Source organism: Vanellus vanellus (genome assembly GCF_965231255.1).
Source record: "Vanellus vanellus genome assembly, chromosome: 5".
NCBI lineage: Eukaryota > Metazoa > Chordata > Aves > Charadriiformes > Charadriidae > Vanellus > Vanellus vanellus.
In genome coordinates, this window is record NC_138910.1 from 23173714 (window position 1) to 23191832 (window position 18119).

General features: G+C 40.1%; 1 protein-coding gene across 1 annotated transcript in view; it reads left to right on the top strand.

Moving 5' to 3' along the window:
* The window catches only part of MYO3B (myosin IIIB), a gene marked incomplete at both ends in the record, with an annotated part of 214491 nt that overhangs the window by 48801 nt on the left and 147571 nt on the right, over window positions 1–18119 (top strand). The window contains one exon of the mRNA XM_082483458.1: window positions 2533–2678. Within this exon, the coding sequence (XP_082339584.1) occupies window positions 2533–2678 (146 nt within the window). The remainder of the gene's footprint in view (window positions 1–2532; window positions 2679–18119) is intronic.

The window sequence follows — 18119 nt, forward strand, 5'->3', positions numbered from 1 at the left end:
CCCAGAGTAAGAGATGGACAGGTCCCATGGGCCTGTTGGACAGAATCTCAACCAGATACAGGTAAAGAATACATCTGTTAGGTGCAGCTTATGGAGAAAGTAACCAAGAGGTTAGGCTGGAATAAGCAGCTTCTCCAGGAAGAGTCTTCTTACAGCAGGCGGTGAGTGGCTCTCTGCCAGCAGCTATCTGGGGTGTTGACTTGCATGTTAGCATCTCTGCAAAGCATTGTCCCAAATTGAAGCGCTTACACAAGAACTCAGAAATAATGCAGAATCATAGAATGGTTTAGGTTGGAAAGGACCTTGAAGATCATCGAGTTCCAACCCCCCTGCCATAGGCAGGGACACCTCACTAGACCAGGTTGCCCAAGGCCACGTCCAGCCTGGCCTTGAACACCTCCAGGGATGGGGCCTCAACAACCTCTCCGGGCAAACTGTTCCAGTGCCTTACCACCCTCAAAGTGAAAAACTTCTTCCTAATGTTTAATCTGAACCTGCACTCCTCTAGTTTGAAGCCATTCCCCCTCGTCCTATCGCTACATGCCCTTGTAAAAAGTCCTTCTGCAGCTCTCCTGTAGACCCCCTTTAGGTACTGGAAGGCCACAATAAGATCTCCCTGGAGCCTTCTGTTCTCCAGGCTGAACAGCCCCAACTCTTTCAGCCTCTCCTCATAGGAGATGTGCTCTAGCCCTCAGGTCATCCTCGTGGCTCTCCTCTGGACACGCTCCAGCAGGTCCATGTCCTTCTTATGTTGGGGACTCCAGAGCTGGATGCAGTACTCCAGGTGGGGCCTCACGAGAGTGGAGTAGAGGGGCAGAATCACCTCCTTTGACCTGCTGGCCACACTTCTTTTGATGCAGCCCAGGATACGGTTGGCCTTCTGGGCTGCGTTCACACATTTCTGGCTCATGTTGAGCTTCTCGTCAATCAGCACACCCAGGTCCTTCTCCTCAGAGCTGCTTGCCAGCCATTCTCCGCTGAGCCTGTATTTGTGCTTGGGATTGTCCTGGCCCAGATGTAGGACCTTGCACTTGGCCTTGTTGAACTGCGTGAGGTTGGCTTGGGCCCACCTCTCCAGCCCGTCCAGGTCCCTCTGGATGGCATCCCTCCCCTCCAGCCTGTCTACCTCGCCAAAGAGCTTGGCATCATTGGCAAACTTGCTGAGGGTGCACTCGACCCCACTGTCCATGTCGCCGACAAAGATGTTGAACAGTACAGGTCCCAGTACCGACCCCTGAGGAACACCACTCATCACTGGTCTCCACGTGGACATCGAGCCGTTGACCGCAACTCTTTGAGTGCGACCGTCCAGCCAGTTCTTTATCCACCAAGTGGTCCATTTGTTGAATCCATGTCTCTTCAATTTAGAGACCAGGATATCGTGTGGGACAGTGTCAAACACTTTGCACAAGTCCAAGTAGACGACATCAGTTTGTCTTCCCTTGTCCACTGCCACTGTAACCCCTTTGTAGGTGGCCACCAAATTTGTCAGGCATGACGTGCCCTTGGTGAAGCCATGCTGGCTGTCACCAGCTGTCACCAGCAGTAAAAAAAAAAACAAACAAACTCTTCTAGCAAAAAGATACAGCCACCGTAGGACGTGCTGTCAGAAATTCTGTTTATCTTAAGTACAAATTAGTAAGAATACTTAAAAGTACAAGAAAAATCGCGAAAGCCAATGCTATCAATATGCAGGGATTTGACAAATTTTCAAAGTAGTTGGTCTAATTCATGACATTTGGGAAGACAAACTTCAGACAGGATGACAGAATAAAAGACAGTGAAGCTGTGATTTTTGTCTCATCTCTTTGCATAGATAAGGGCTAAATTTTAGCTTTAGTTTGATTCTCACATTTAGATGGAGAATTGTTTCCAGCTTACATGAATAGTTAGCTTATGATTAGAATGCAGACAGTGGCTTGGCTGAAGTGTGCATCAAGTTTGCGATGCAAGAGAGTTCTGATGTCCAAGGAGAGATTCCTGTTAACTTCAGTTTTTCTTAGACAAGGTACATGGTATGTTAATTAAGATTTTTTTAAACTACTCAAATCTAGTAGATGCAAACTAAAACCAAAAATAATGGCAGAAATGACTGATAGAATATTCTTAGATATCAGAATATCTAAAGAACAGCTGTGCAAATCAGTCTATCCTCATGAATAGTCATAGAAGTTAACAAGACTGACATCAATAGGATTCTCTGCTCTTGTAATAGGTTTCTGAAAGAAGTGCTTTCAAAACCAGGATTTAGTAGAGTGATGTTTTTTGTATAGATATCTGAAGCATCCCATGGAGCTTAATGTATTTTAAAAAAGAGGGAGATTGTTTTTAAAGAAAACAAACCGAAGAGAAGTTCTAATTTACTGTTACATTTTTGTGGGGTTTTTAATAACTGGGATATACAGGCAAGGATATGGATTTGAATGTGACATAGGATTTTAGACATAACTCAAAAAGTATGTTCCTGTCACACTAGATGGTGTGAATTGTACATTATGTTAAAGCATTGTTTTCTCTGCTTTTTTCTGATAGGTCATTGCTTGTGAACAACAGTATGACTACTCATATGATGCTCGATGTGACGTATGGTCCTTGGGAATAACAGCTATTGAACTGGGGGATGGAGACCCTCCTTTATTTGACATGCATCCGGTGAAAACCCTTTTTAAAATTCCAAGGTATGGCACTAGATGGCTCTCTTCCCTCACTAGTTTGTTCAAAGGCAATCTAGTGAAAGGAGAAAGAAATATTTGGTAAACATTTGTGCTTCAAATGCTAAGAATCTGTCATAGGAGAAGATATTAAAAAGCTGTAATGTTAAAGACTTTTTTTTCAGCCTGATTTCTACAATAATTTATATTTAGAATGGCTTGAAATGATGAAGACTTACGCATTTGTTTTATTCTTATCTTAGTATATAAAATCATATAATATCAAGGTACCTCCCTTCAAAAGTACTTTTCTTAGCTACTATTGATGAAAATATTTGTTTCAAAAGAGGAAGAAGCCACCATTTATAGCTGTTGAATAGCATATTTAAATGTTAATCCCCATGAGTCTTGGCCTTGTTTTACTGTGGAAGAAAACCACACAATTTTGACAATGCTCTGAATCAGTCTGGCAGTTTCAGCAAACTGTAGTAATTTTTTTTTTTTTGTTTACCCAAGGATGTTGAAATGTGAAGATTTGGGTTGTTGTATATGGACATGAAAAAGGAGTAGAAATTCCCTCTGTACAGCCATTGGCTGTATTATTTCATGCTGTCTATTTTTGGTTCCATTTTGTTTTCATTTCATTGAGTATTCCTGAGCAAGTTGAGATTGACAGTGTAAAACAGAGTTTAACAACAGAACAGTTGTAATAATAGAAGAAATATATAAAGTGTCCGTCATTTGATCAGACTGGCATATACTTGTCTTTTCCACATTTTACTCATAAAGAAGGCATCGCCACTGACTGATAACAGTTTAAAACCTTCAACAATACAAGCGTTTGACCTTTTGTTATCTGCACAGTTATCATAGGCTTTTAAAATGTCTTCTGATTGCAATTTGCATTTCTGATTAAGCCTATTTATATGCAGATGCAGTTGTGCTGGTTTCTGCGTCATATAGTTATCTCCTACCCAGCTCAGACATGACCTGCCACCACTCTTTCCAAAATTATACATACTGAAGCAGCAGTTCATCTTGCTTTTGCACAAGTGCAAAACAGGTCCTGGCAAGTAAGGCAACAAGGGAGGCTTCAGGTTACTAAAGCAATATCTATAAATTTTATCAATGTGCAAAACAGTTTAAAAGGACAGAAGTCATACCGAAAGTAACAGCAAGCAATGGGAAGATACATAGACTAGGGCATGTAGAGGCTTGGATTTCACGGAATCACGGAATTTTCAGAGTTGGAAGGGACCTCTAGAGATCATCTAGTCCAACTCCCCTGCTAAAGCAGCAGCTAAATTTCTATTTGGAGTTTATCCCTTACCCTATTGGCTGTTGCATCTCTGTATGACTTAACAAACCAAAGGTAAGGTATGTGCCTGATGAATTAAATACAGGGTACATTTACTAAATAGAATGGTAGCGATTTTTAAGTTGAGATGTGTCCCTCTGCTTTGCATTTTATGAGCTATAACCCTGCTGCTGGTAATTATACATTCATATTAAAGCAGATGATGATGAGTGCTGGATGGCATAAGGGCCTGGGGTATAGGAGATAGAGCTTCTCTCCTGGTACTTGTTTGAAGTCATTTCAGAGGGATAGCAAATATGACCAAAAGGTGCATTCCCCTCTTGTAGTAGTTGGACAGGTTACAGGTAATCTTAGTGCAGTTCCTGGTATCTGTGCTGCAATTCACACATTTTTGACAGCATTTTCAACATCAGCATTGAGGCTTTTCTCAGGTTGAAAACAGTTCTTCCAAGCACTGGTTGTTGAGTGCTCAAGCAGCAACACGCAGAAGCATTGCAGTTCCCCTTCTGAGACTGTTCAATCCAAAATACTCCGAGTTCAGGGATCTGGTATCTTTACACTTTCTGCTTTCACGATAATATCTGTGTCTGAAATTATAAATGCAAATGTTAAGCCAGTTGGTCATTTTTCGGTAGTTAGTGTCCTTGAGTATCATCCGTGAATTTATCCGATGCAAATTCTCAACTGCTGTAACACCTAGTAGCAGGGAAGCCTACAGAGTAGCTATATTTTATTGGAAGAACTCTCTCCTTTTGTGTGTCGCTGGCTAGCTTTATTTGGTAACCCTTAGTTGCCTTATGAGAAGAGAAAAGGTACAATCAACCCCTATTTCCTCTCTCCATATGACTTAATGTCATTGTAAGATCCAATCAAAGAAAAGGAACCCTGCTGTTTCTTTTTTTTTTTTTCCTTTTCTCTTTCATTATTGCTTTGCAGTTTCTTGCCCAAGACTTTCTCTGCATCCATCATGCTTTTGAGCCAAAGCTCTCAGACCTAGTTTTTGGCTCGGTGAGACTACAGTTAGACTCTGGACTCAACAAGTTTCTTAACTGAGACCAGCACTTGTCACATCTCCAGACACATTTGTGCAGTACGCAGGGATCTTCATGTCTTAAAATTGCTCTGATGATACCTGCAATCAAACAGCTTAGTTTGTTTATGGTAGAGTGAATGAGAGGCAGTGTATTCATGCAGCTCAAATATTGTCTCAGCAGAGGGGTGGTAATCACTAGCATGTCCTGCCTCCTGCTTTCTATAGGAGGCTGCTTGCCTGAGCTTTCCCTACAGTGGCCTCTGCTCCACCCATTGTTTAAATGAAGATGTGATTCTGCACATCTGGTGAGGTGGAGGAAAGGCTCACTCAGCTGACTGCCCTCAGTTCACAGATGATGACAGCACTGCTTTCAAGGGAAGTCTGAAGCTTACTGCTCCTGAGGGATATAGTGAGAAAGAACTCATCCAGCTAGGTTTTGCTTTCACCTGGAAAATGGCCACTAGCAGGAGGTTAGCAGTTTCTGAAATTATCTCACAACTGTAATTTGCTATTCAAAACACATTACTATTGGAGTACAATGGAGCTGAATACTAAGGTACACGCTTCTAATTCTGGGATTCTGGAGGTAGTTTCAAGACCTGGGTCAGGAAGAAATATAACCTTATATAACTCCAGCCTTGCATTTATACCTATACTCTAATTTCTGACAGACATACATAATTTAATTTGTTGATAACAGCTCTTCTTTCAGCTGTAGTTTCTTGTGGTTTGACATGAAACTGGCAAATCAGGTTTCAGCTATTGTTAAATGTACTAAGTTTACTACTACCAAAAACCACCAAAGTGTGTTGCATTTATGGTGTGACTGTGGTACCCAACAGTCAAGCTCCATTTTATCTGGAAGTGTAAAAAGCTACTGTGAATAATGAGCAATAAATGGAACGGGCTATTGATTTACTGCATATATTTGATTTCTATATATGTAGTCCCAGGATAATTTTTATTGATTGGGCTGATTTGCCTTCAGTTTGGAGAAGAAAAGGTGAAATAGCTATTCACAGCGAGTGACGCTTGGACATTACTCAGGCAGAGAGTTACCAGGAATTATTTCCTTGTTCCCTTTCATTCTTGACTACAGTTGATCCATATCTTTCTATTTATACTGCCTTCTGTGTGCTAGGCTGGTCTGTTTCCTGTGCTGATGATTTCTTTACATTATCAGAAAACTTTGCAGTAGTTTTCAAGGTTTTTTTTATCAAGCACTGAATAATCTGTTGTCATGAATGTACTTAAAAATGTTAGTAATGGCGAAATTGCCAAAGCTAGATACAGAAATCTGTGTGTGTGATTCCACAGAATTCTTCCATTCTCAAGTAGGGAATAAAGTAGTTAAGTTTCTATGTCAGTTTAGCCATTGTTTTTTTTTTCTAGAGACAGACAGTAATTGTGCCATTGGCTTTGGCATTGAATTTCAACGTAGTGAGCTGTGGAGCTAGGCCTTAGGCTTAAGTGAATATAATTGAAATCACTGAGTTTTTACTTTCATTTTATAGGGTTTGAATGAACCACTGAATGAATGGTTTTGTACTAAGTCACAACAGTTACATACCGCTGAGATCTTTGGAGATGTTGTCTTGTGTAGAACTCAAGTCAAGAATTAGGCTTTTACTGTTTTCATGTGCTAATTTAAGCAGGAAAATGGGAAAAGCTAACAGTACCCAAACATGCTACACTGTTTGTGTTGTCTAAACAAGAAGCAAATAAGGTATTAAATTCAGATGGTACTAGTTACAAAGCCTAAATGTTCTTTCAGTAGATAAGAAATTATGCTTCTCTATACTTTCTATACAGTGTGAGACCCCAAAGATGGCATTGCTGGAAGAGGAGGCTCCTTATGCCCATTTAAATCCACATCTGTCTTCATCATTTCTATTTGAAGTATTTTACATTCTCCTCTTTGGAGGACATTGATGGAAAACAACATATTCACAAGAAAACATTCCAGTTGCCATAAACATTCTCTCTACCCCATCCTAGGTATATATCTCATTGGAAAACTGTTGAAATTGGGATTTTCCCAGTCATACTTTTCTGTGTAGTCTAGTATTTATATAGAAATGACAGAACTTGTAGTGATAGCCCTGTGAGCTGTCAAATAAGACGGGAGGCTGGTCCATAAGGCAGGAGTTCATAATATGGAAAATTCTGATGGCACTCAGATGTTTGATTTTTCCATTCTCTATTAGTGCTCTGAGGTTCCTAGCTCTGTATTTTTGTAACTGTTTTTCTTTTATAGTTCTAACAGCTCTGTCCTTTCAGCATTGCTGGAAAAAAATTCAAATACTTTGTCTCTGATCAGGATCCTGTCTGCTGAAAGTGTTTTGTTTGAATATAGTTCTTAACAGGACACTGTAGATAACAAGGCCTCAATCATGTCTCTCTGTCTCTCTTTTTGTCTCCTTCATCTCCTCAATGTGAGCAGTCTTGTCTGTTTGCTGTGCCTTTCTAAATAAAGATCACAACTTCTCCTTCTTTATTAGCAGTTCTCTTCCCCCATCTTGTTTAGGGTAAGGATTTTATTACAAAGATTCTAGTGAAAGACCCATAAATGCTACTGTTAGATAAGTAGCATTAGTTGAAAGGCTGCAAACAGAAGTGTTAGTCCCTATCTTCCATTCTTACACTTACGCATCTAGAGTTCTGTCTTGCAGCTACCAGAAGTCTCTGAACAGGACAGTAAAAAGGTTTCCTTTCATTGATTGAGCAAGATAAAATGTGATTAGAGATTGAATTTATCTCAACAAAATAGCAGAGGGCAGGTGAACCTTCAGAATTCACTGAGTGTCTCATGTTGGGCATGAAAAATAGGTGATCCCAGTGTACTGCACTCCCCTGAAAACCTGACCAGTGTTTCACAGCAGGAGACACTGTATGTTGAGCACTTCAAAACACACAGTGTTTTCAAAGGTGTGTAACTATTAACTTTGTACTTTTGATAATATGGCCTGAGCTGTGGGCCAGATGACCCATCGTCCAGTGGTTAACCATTTTTCTTGTCCTACCGAAAATGTAGTGTCTGTAGCAAAAATAGAGTGAAGCAGAAAATGCCAGTTAAATTTTAAATTAGATGTTTCATTAGACAGACACTAGTCTCCTGGACCTTATTTCTGTATGTATTATGAAAATTTGGAAGAGAAGGGTATATAAGTTCATGAACTAATGCAAATTTTGAAAACCACTTTCATTCATGACCATTGTATTGTATGAATGTGCAGTGATACATGTTCGTGCACTACTGCAAATTTTAAAAACCTCTTTCATTCATGAACGTTTTATTATATGAATGTGCAGCGTCTTGGAAACAGTTGTGATACCACATGCATATGACATTCTTAAAACTGCTAATAAGAAGGAAGCGTTATCTTAGATCAAATGTTAATGTTCTGTTTTGCAATGATGCACACATTCTTCTTCATGAAAATGAATTCCTGGATCTAACTCATAAATCTCCTGAAAAGGGACCTCCAGTGCCTAGAGATAGAGATAAATCATACTGCGAAGACACTGAACCATGAAATGATTCTGTTAACATGTCATCTGTCTAGAATATATTTTCAAATCTCCAACAGAAGGGTCTAAATTATGAAGGGAAGGTGGCCTAGCAAAGTTGGTAATTTGGGAGTTGATACTTTCAACCTCTTCCATCTGCTGCCACTACTTAGGTGTGTCTGTTTTGGCAAAAGATTACAAAGTAAAAAATTCTTAAATACCATTACACCTAAGCTTTTTAAAGTAAAATAGGTCCATAAATTCTTCAAACCATGTTATCTTGGGAGAAATGTTACATCATATCAGTACTATCTCTTAAGGTAGTAGTGATTTGAAATTTTGGAAAGAAAGGTGAGGGCTGTGAAAAGTAGTGTGGCAAAGTGGGAGATAAAGATTGTCTGTTGTAGTCTGGAAAGGGTGAGTGTATATACCCATGTTAAGTGAGGATTTCAGATCATGTTGCAAAGATCGTGTCGTTCAGGATCTGTCTCTACATTCCCATTTACAGGGAGGTGGTAAATCAAGAGCAATTTCTAGGTTACAATGGCAGCTGACACTAACAGAAACTGAACCAAATTCTCCTCTTGTGCCTGTATCAGTCACATATTGCTCTTCTGAAAGCAGTATAAGGCACTGTTTTTAAAACTGATTGGTGATAAGAAATGTTTATTTAATTTTTTAACCCATGAAAACCTAGAATTAAATGAAATTTCAATAAAAATTACTATGCCTCATTAATTCGTGTTAAATAGCCAGGAGTGGAATGGAGTTGAGCTTGTGAGTACTGATTGAATGGTGTAGTTCTTCACCTATGTCGTACTGTGTTGAGACCTAAAGCTCTTGGGAGTGCTTATTAGTTTGAGTTTAGTGATGCTTGACTGCTTCAGGACTTGACCTGGCTCTCTAGCAGAGTCAAACCCAGTGTCTCAGCCTCCTACCCCATCACAATTTCAGCTTCCTGGTAGTTTGCAGGTAGGCAATATAATAATCTTTGTACTTTCTGTGCAAACATAGAATCATAGAAAGGTTTAGGTTGAAAGGGACCTTGAAGATCATCTAGTTCCAACCCCCTGCCATGGGGAAGGACACCTCCCACTAGACCAGGTTGCTCAAAGCCCCATCCAACATGGCCTTGAACACCTCCAGGGATGGAGCTTCCACAGTTTCTCTGGGCAACCTGTTCCAGTGCCTTACCACCCTCAGTGAAAAATTTCTTTCTAATATCTAATCTAAATCTACCCTCTTCCAGTTTAAAGCCATTCCCCCTTGTCCTATCTCTACATGCCCTTGTAAAAAGTCCCTCCCCATCTTTCCTGTACCCTTTGGGTACTGGAAGGCCACTATAAGGTTTCCTCAGAACCTTCTCTTCTCCGGGCTGAACAACTCCAACTCTCCCAGCTTATCCTCATAGGAGGGGTCCTCCAACCCTCTGATCATCTTTGTGGCCCTCCTCTAGACCCACTCCAACAGGTCCGTGTCTTTCCTGTGTTGGGGGCTCCAGAGCTGGATGCAATACTCCAAGTGGGGTCTCACCACAGCAGAGTAGAGGGGCAGAATCACCTCCCTTGACCTGCTGGCCACACTTCTGATGCAGCCCAGGATAAGGTTGGCTTTCTGGGCTGCGATCACGCCTTGCCGGCTCATATTGAGCTTCTCGTCAATCAGCACCCCCGGGTCCTTCTCCCCAGGGGTGCTCTTGATCCATTCCCCGCTGAGCCTGTATTTGTGCTTGGGATTGCCCCAACCCCTGAAAAACACCACTCGTAACTGGTCTCCACTTGGACATCAAGCTGTTGACCACAACTCTTTGAGCGCAACCATCCCTCCAGTTCCTTATACACCAAGTGGTCCATCTGTCACATCCATGTCTCTCCAATTTAGAGACCAGGATATGGTGTGGGACAGTGTATCTTTAATGAAATGTATCATATACTTCATCTTTAACGTTGCTAATGATCTTTGAAGAAGTTCTGTAAGAGTACACAGTTGTCGTTTTTAAAGTATGATCATGTCAAGAGAGAAAAATAGACCTGTTACACTTCAATATATAGTGTGACTGTGGGCCAGTCATATGAGGTAGAGTGTCAGAGTGGGGTTGTGTCCCGGAGTAACGACGTAGCCTCAATGTGAGTATGGTCGTTCTTGTTTATTAGGTGTTTTAGCAGAGCATATATAAGCTTGCTAGTAGCAGAGTATATAAAGGCTTACAAAAATAGCACACACAAACAATATGGTGAATATATATGTGATTCCAGAAATAGCACACATAAACAACATGGTGATTGGTTTAACCCTCTTGCTTACATGTAACACCCCCCAACCTGATCAGCCGTGTGCTATGCCCATGGACATAGCACACGCTGATTGTTTTCCCTTCTGCAGTTTCGCTCCCAGACCAAGTTTGTTCCCACGTTGTTCAGAATACACTTCAAGGACAGCACGTGTAGGCCTCTCCGCCTGGCTAAAATCCTGGGTTGCTCATTGGAACCAAATCATGACCTCTCTCCCTCAGGAATTCCTCCACAGTAGAGGAGCCAAAATATTTGTGACTTCACTTTGCTTTGTTGTATCCAGTATGAAGCATCTGGTGTACTACAGGTAGTTTCATCCATCTGAACAAGAAAGAACCATTGTGGGGACAATATTTTTTGGAGGCAACATTTAAATATTAACATTTTCTAACATAGCCTTTCATATTGCAGCTGGCTTTACCGACTTTTTTGTAATTTTGCCATCTGCATTGGTACTGACATGATACTGATATATCAGGTAGCTTACGCTTTTACTGCTGTTGCTTGGAACAGTAAAGAAATACAAGTATGTGTTGCAGGACAATAAAGCTTAGATTTGATTGCTTTTGTGAAACAGAAGCCAAAAGAATTAATACAATTACATTTAAAATTAAGTGTTTAAAGTAATTAAAAGAACATGCTTAATGTAGTCTTATGATGAATAATTTGACAGCAGCTATAGAAGTTTCGGAGCACAGTATTTATTTCTTAATAGGAATGTGAAGTGCAGTCACATCAATGTGACTAAACTACCTCCAAAGACCAGATTCTGCCTCTGGTTATAGGTAGGGCATCATGATATCCATAAAAGCTGTGTATACTTTTCGGAGGAATAATTTGACTTCTACATGTTATTTTATTGTCCGATACACTGGACTTTCATTATTTTGTGATTGTCTTTTTATAGAAAATCCCAAATACTGAAAATGTAAGATGAACCATTACATCTAAGAGTACTGTGGAAGTATCTTATGAGCATATAATACAAGGTCATTAGGATCCTCCTTGGTTGGTATATGAATAGCAAAGCAATTCAAGGATAGAGTCTATTTGTAGATGGAAAAGAATACAGAGATGTGACTGAGGATTGGGAAGACCACTACTAGTTCTTCAGCAGGTTACAGACTCGTCATATAATCTTGAACAAGTCAAATATGACCAGATTTTCAAAATTATTTAGGTCCCTAAATATGTTGTGAGGTAGCTAGTGGAATTTCTGAGAAGCACTTCTGTGTTTCACTTTTGTTGAAATTCTTTTAATCTCCTTTCTGTGTTTGATTTTTCCAAAGAGTCCAGGATCACTGATTTCACAGAAAGTGAACCACTGATGTCTTTTTGAAAATGTCAGTAAGTGTGTGTACTTGGCTATATCTTCTTCCACAGAATCACAGAATGGCTGAGGTTGGAAGGGACCTCTGGAGGTCATCTTGTCCAACCTTCCTGCTCAACCTAGGTCACCTGTACCAGGCTGCCCAGGACCATGTCCACAGAGCTTTTGAGTACCTTCAAGGATGGAGACTCCACAACCTCTCTGGGCAACCTGTGCCAGTGCTCCGTCACCCTCACAGTGAAAAAGTGTTTCCTGATGTTCAGACAAAACCTCCTGAGTTTCAGTGTGTGCCCATCACCTCTTCCCCTGTCACTGGGCACCACTGAAAAGAGCCTGGCTCAGTCTTCTTTCCACTCTCCCTTCATATATTTATATATATTGATAATATCCGTTCTGAGCTTTCTGTTCTCTGTACTAAACAGTCCCACCTTGTCACAGCCTTTTCTCATCTGAGAGGTACTCCAGTCCCTTAATTGATCTTAGTGATCCTTCTCCAGTAGCTTTATGTCTCTCTGGTATTTATCCCACCCAGAACTGGACACAGTACTCCAGGTGTGGCCTCACCAGTGCTGAGCAGAGGTGAAGGATCACCTTCCTTAGCTTGCTGGCAACACCTCTCCTAATGCAGCCCCAGGATACCAGTAGCCGCCTTTACTGCAAGGGCACATTGCTGGCTCATGTTTAACTTGGTGTCCACCAGGACCCCCAGGTCCTTTTGTGCAAAGCTGCTTTCCAGCTGGTCAGCCCCCAGCATATACTGATGCAGGACTTTGCACTTCCCTTTGCTTAACTTGATGAGGTTCCCAATGGCCCATTTCTCCAGCCTGTTAAGGTTCCTTCCCTCTGGATGGCAGCACAACCCTCTGCTATATCAGCTGCTCCTCCCAGCTTGGAACATGAGCAGACTTGCTGAGGGTGCACTCTGCTACGTCATCCAGATCATTAGTGAAGATGTTGAATGTCCCGTTCAACAGTACTGGACTCGGTATTGACCCCTGGGGTACACCCCTAGTTATGGGTGAATGTCCTGGCATTTGTTTGTGTAAGCTGGTAAAGCGTGTATTAATTCTATGGGGAAAGAGTTTTGTGCTGTGAGGACAAGATATTTTAATGTTGTTACTGTCACAGTGTCTCATGGTTTGCAACAGTGCCAAAACACGCTGGGGCAGGGACTCTGCCCTTCTAAAGATGTATAGGAGTTATTCATTACTAATTCATCTCCAACAGGTATATGAACTGGTAAAAGTAAAATGCATCATCCTAGGGTTTGAATATCACATTTAGATTTGTGCCAGTGTTGAACTGAATAATGAGTGGCTGGGAGTAGTGTTACTTTTGTTCCATCACCTGTGTCTAAAAAGCAGAGAGCTGTTTGTGTCCAAGACCGTACCAAATATGTACTGATAAGTAGTCTTTTAACTCTGGCAGTAGATCTAAAAATTGAAGCGTATGCAATTAGCAGCCATAACATAGCAAAATGGGATCTGTTCCCCACTACCTTATGACATTTTAATATATTTGAGAAAGTGGTAAGATATTATAAAAGTTTTTATGCACTACATAAGACAGTAGAGAATCAGCCTTAAAACTAAATCATCTTTGTGCAATTTCCCTCCTCTCTTTCCTTTGGTATTCGGTTATCACATAATTTAGATACAACTACATGTTTCTCATTGATTTTGTCTTTCTGTTCCTTTTCGTAAGTTGTGTACAGATAGAATTTGATTTTGCAGATGCATTCTTTGTTCAGATGTTCAGATTCATAGCCTAATTTCATCAAGTAATTCATGCCCTGCGGCTTGTTGTTGGATAGTCTGTTGTAAACATTTACTATTTCAGCTGTTAGGAAGGACACTGCCTGCATAGTATGTTGTGGTTTCTGATTTGTTAAGAGTCTCTCCTCCAACTGGTTTTCTTGTGAATACATGCAATTACAAATAGAACGCTATTGTTTTATATGTATATTCTTCGGTGTTTATTTAAAACAGGCTGTTTCAGCAAACATTCCTGCCAGTGTATTTGTTGCTAGAACATTCATGGGAATTACACACCGAAGAGCTAAAATGGATGCAGCTGAAATGAATTCATTGAGAAACTCAAGTGAATAATCATGAAAATAAACATGCTTAGCTTTCAGCCATTTTCTGAGCAAACAAAAAAGAGACACCTCTGATATTCTGTTATATGCTCTGTGCTGCACTCTAACCCTCTCTGAACTCTAGGTAGAAGCTGAGATGCCCGACAGATGTTTTCAGTGACTCCGTATGGAGTTAATTTCATGCATTAAATGCACATAAACTGTTTTAGTCAACCAGTTTCTAAAGTAAATTATTACTTTTCAAAATCCATTGCATAAGTAATAACAGACTGCTAAGATACAGTAAGTGCCATTTTGTTTTGCTCTAGTGGAAAATTTCATGCTGACAAGGTCAAGCCCTGCAGTCTGAGAACAGTCAAGTGATGAAGGGCACATCCAGCAGGAGGAGAGGTGGGAGATGGACATCTGCTACCCGTTGTCTCCTTCAGAAGTGAGGATTTGAAATGTGGCTCAGTTAGATTTAGGGGATAGATCTGAGCTACAAAGTCTTGCTTTTATTATTGTAGACTAAAAATACATTGTGTTTAGTGTGTTTTCAAAACTGCTCCCTATTTCTTGTCAATTCATACACACTACAGTACTTAACAGCATTGTCTGTAGTTGTCCTGAGGCAGTAATACTGTGAGGGTAGCAGAGTAGTCCTTCCATATAGTAGTTACTGATTTTAAAGGAGATTCATGCTATGGTGCATGGTAAACTGGAGGTTGCAATAGGGAAGATGTAGCATGGCTGAATTTTTTTAGTACAGCAAAATACTTGTGCTTTGCATTTAAAATGAGCTTGAAGACGGTGGGAAAAATCAGTCAGTTATAAATAGTTAACAGCCAATTTTCCACCATTCAGCCAAGAGAACAGCTTCCTTCCAGGTAGATAATTCATATGTAATATTGCTTTGCAGTAAGACATTTGCTGTTCAGATATTTTTATATGATTGATTAATATACTTTGTTATGGAAATAGATTCTTAGGATAAAAATAATTGAGATAATCTAGTAGTCAAATTGCTCAGTAAAGAACTAGGTAGCTACGTTTTCAACATATAAATCTACATCATTACCAAAGGTTGCTGAGAGGCTGCTGATGCCTATTAGATAAGGTTTAGATAGATTACCTGCAGCACTAAACAATTTACTGAGAACAGAAAATGGGCTTCCAATACAGTCGAGAAATGAAACATCACAATTATTTGAGGTACTCTGTAACCTTGGAAACAATTGGGAGCAGTGACATCAGCAACAATTATGTGCAATTTTTGTCTTTAGTTTATCACCAAGGTAACCAGAGCAGGTTTCCCTGCTTGAAATTTTAAGAATGTCGTGATTCGGCATTAAGTGAGCATGCATGAAGCAGACTATTTAGGGTCTGTTAAAATTGCATTCTGCTTCCCTTTTAAAATGGTCCATCAGGATTTAAATTGTGTAAACTCATGGCTTTTGCGTTTGGTTTTTTTTTTTCCTTTTTCTTTTTCCTTTTTCTTTTTCCTTTTTCTCTCTGAAACAGCTGAAGGTAAATGAAGCCTTAGTCACTGTGTTAAATTCTCCAAATACTGGAAAGAAGGAAAATTGAATTCTTCATTGAATTCCTTTTGCTGGCCACAAATACCAAGTATTGAAACTGCATGTAGAGGCTGGAAATTGCACTGTGTTGTTTTGGGGGATAGGACTCGCCCACGGTTGAGGACACATGGTGTTCCCACATCTAACTTCCTCAAGGGAAGGTTCATAAGAGACTTGTCGTCAGTGCTGCCTGAGGAGTACGCTGGATAAATGATTCCCTTAGACTTCCTGGCTATGAAACATCTTTAATCAGCCTAGCTCACCTTGTGGTTGTGCCAATCAAGAGTGGTCAAGCATGTCCAGAGAGGTTGGGGTTTTGTTTTCTGCTGTGGGTCTTGGGGAAGGTGCCATTTGAAGCCTTGTTGCATAGCAGAAAAACCTGTGGTCCCCTTCATAATTGCTCTGTGATGGGAAAGTTATGTGGGGTTGGAGCCATAATGCTGACAGGGAGGATGTTCACAGTTTCTCATCCATGTGTGGCTCAATTTTAGAGAGAGGTATTTTACTATGAAATAGTGATAACCCTTATCTGTCATTCATAGAGGTAGGAGGGCGGGGGGCTGCAAAAAAGTTGTGTTTTAGTTTAAGTCTGGAACACTATCTTAGGTTAAGGCCACATCAGTTGGCAACTTAGAAATGCATGTATAAATTTGCATTCCTAAAACTTGCATGTTTTACCTGTGATGTCTACTTTGCCAAACACTTCCTTTTTCTTTTGCATTCATCTTTACCCATTTTGCTGGACACGCAAAATACACACTTGTGTTCTATTGAGCTATTGCACGCTCAGCTTATGATTTTGCAGGGCAGTCGGTGTGCAGGCAACTTGCCATACTTGTGCCTTATAGATACAAGTTAGAACTTGATGTTTGAAGGAAAATAATAGCCCTGTGGGTTTCCAAAACATACTTTATAGCCTATGGTTTATGTCAGAGTTCAGTAGCCCACATCACAGAATGAATTGATCCAAGTAAATTAAATTAGATTTTTGCACGAAAAAAGATAATCCTTTCACATAGTTTGGTATTGCAGAGAGAATAAGGCACCTCGTACATTTCATGGTACCACAGACTTTCATGGGATGTAATTGAAAAACAGATGCCTTTCTCAGAAATAGCATATTGATGTCATATTTGTAAAGGAATTAATTCACTGACTGATAGAAGCAGAAGAAAAAGAAAGACAAACTTTTTAGATACTAGTCACATTCTAGCAAGATTGTAATTATCCTTAGGATTGTAATGAATGTGCCTTGGTTATTTTATTTTTCTAATAAAAAGTCTCCAAATGCCTATGTGCTTTGCCCTCTGACGTAATTTTGAGAAATATGCAATAACAAGTAATCACACTATTTGCAAACATATTTGGGGAAAAGGAGCAGCGCTTTGAAAATTATTGATTTGCTTGTTACAGTTATCGCTTTGATGAATGTTAAATTCTAAGCAGTATATTTCATCATTACTCATGATTAATGCAGTAATAATGCACTATGCATAACTACACATTTAATATTAGCAATTAGTGTCTTATATTTCTTTCCTATCACAGGTGTAATCATAAGTTAAAACTCATAAAAAATTACAAAGAAATATTTATTGGAGTAGACATTGGTTATAAATCTTTATAGCTACAGTATTCAGGGAGTTAATAATGATTTCAGTGGGTTTATTTTATGATAATGAAAGGCCATTGAGATTACAGTTGTGGTGCATCTTCTCTCCAGAGTTCTGCCAGGAGATGCACATTTTCACCACCTTCTGAGGCCAAGAAAAACTCCCAGGAAATACATCAAATACCGCATTCTGTGCAGGGAGACCACATTTTACATATGAACAAACTGAAATGTAGGCAGATTAAATGACTGTGTGATGCTACGTTCACAAAGGTTACAGTGGTGGTGTTTGAAGAAATAGCAGGCAGGGAATGGAGAAGGGAAAATGAGGAGGAAGAACGTGGTAAATAATGATGAAGGCATGGTGAATTGGTCTGTACATCGGTTCTGTAATAGCATCAGTATTTATATGGAGCTAAATGTGATCTTAGGCATGTAGCGATACAAGGCCATGTTCAAGGGGTGGGTTTCAAAGCACCGAGTTTGATGATATCTTAAGAATCCTTGTTGAAAATTGACTGAAAATGAAGACCTGACTTGATAAAGCCCTGAGAAACCTGACCTGAACTCATAGCTGACCCTGCTTTGAGCAGGAGGTTGGAGCAGAGACCTCCTGAGGTCCTTTGCAGTCTGCATTAGTCTGTGCTGTGGTAAAAAGGTTCACTTCATCCATTCAGGTGTATAAAGGGGAATTCAAATAATAAACAGGATAATTCACTT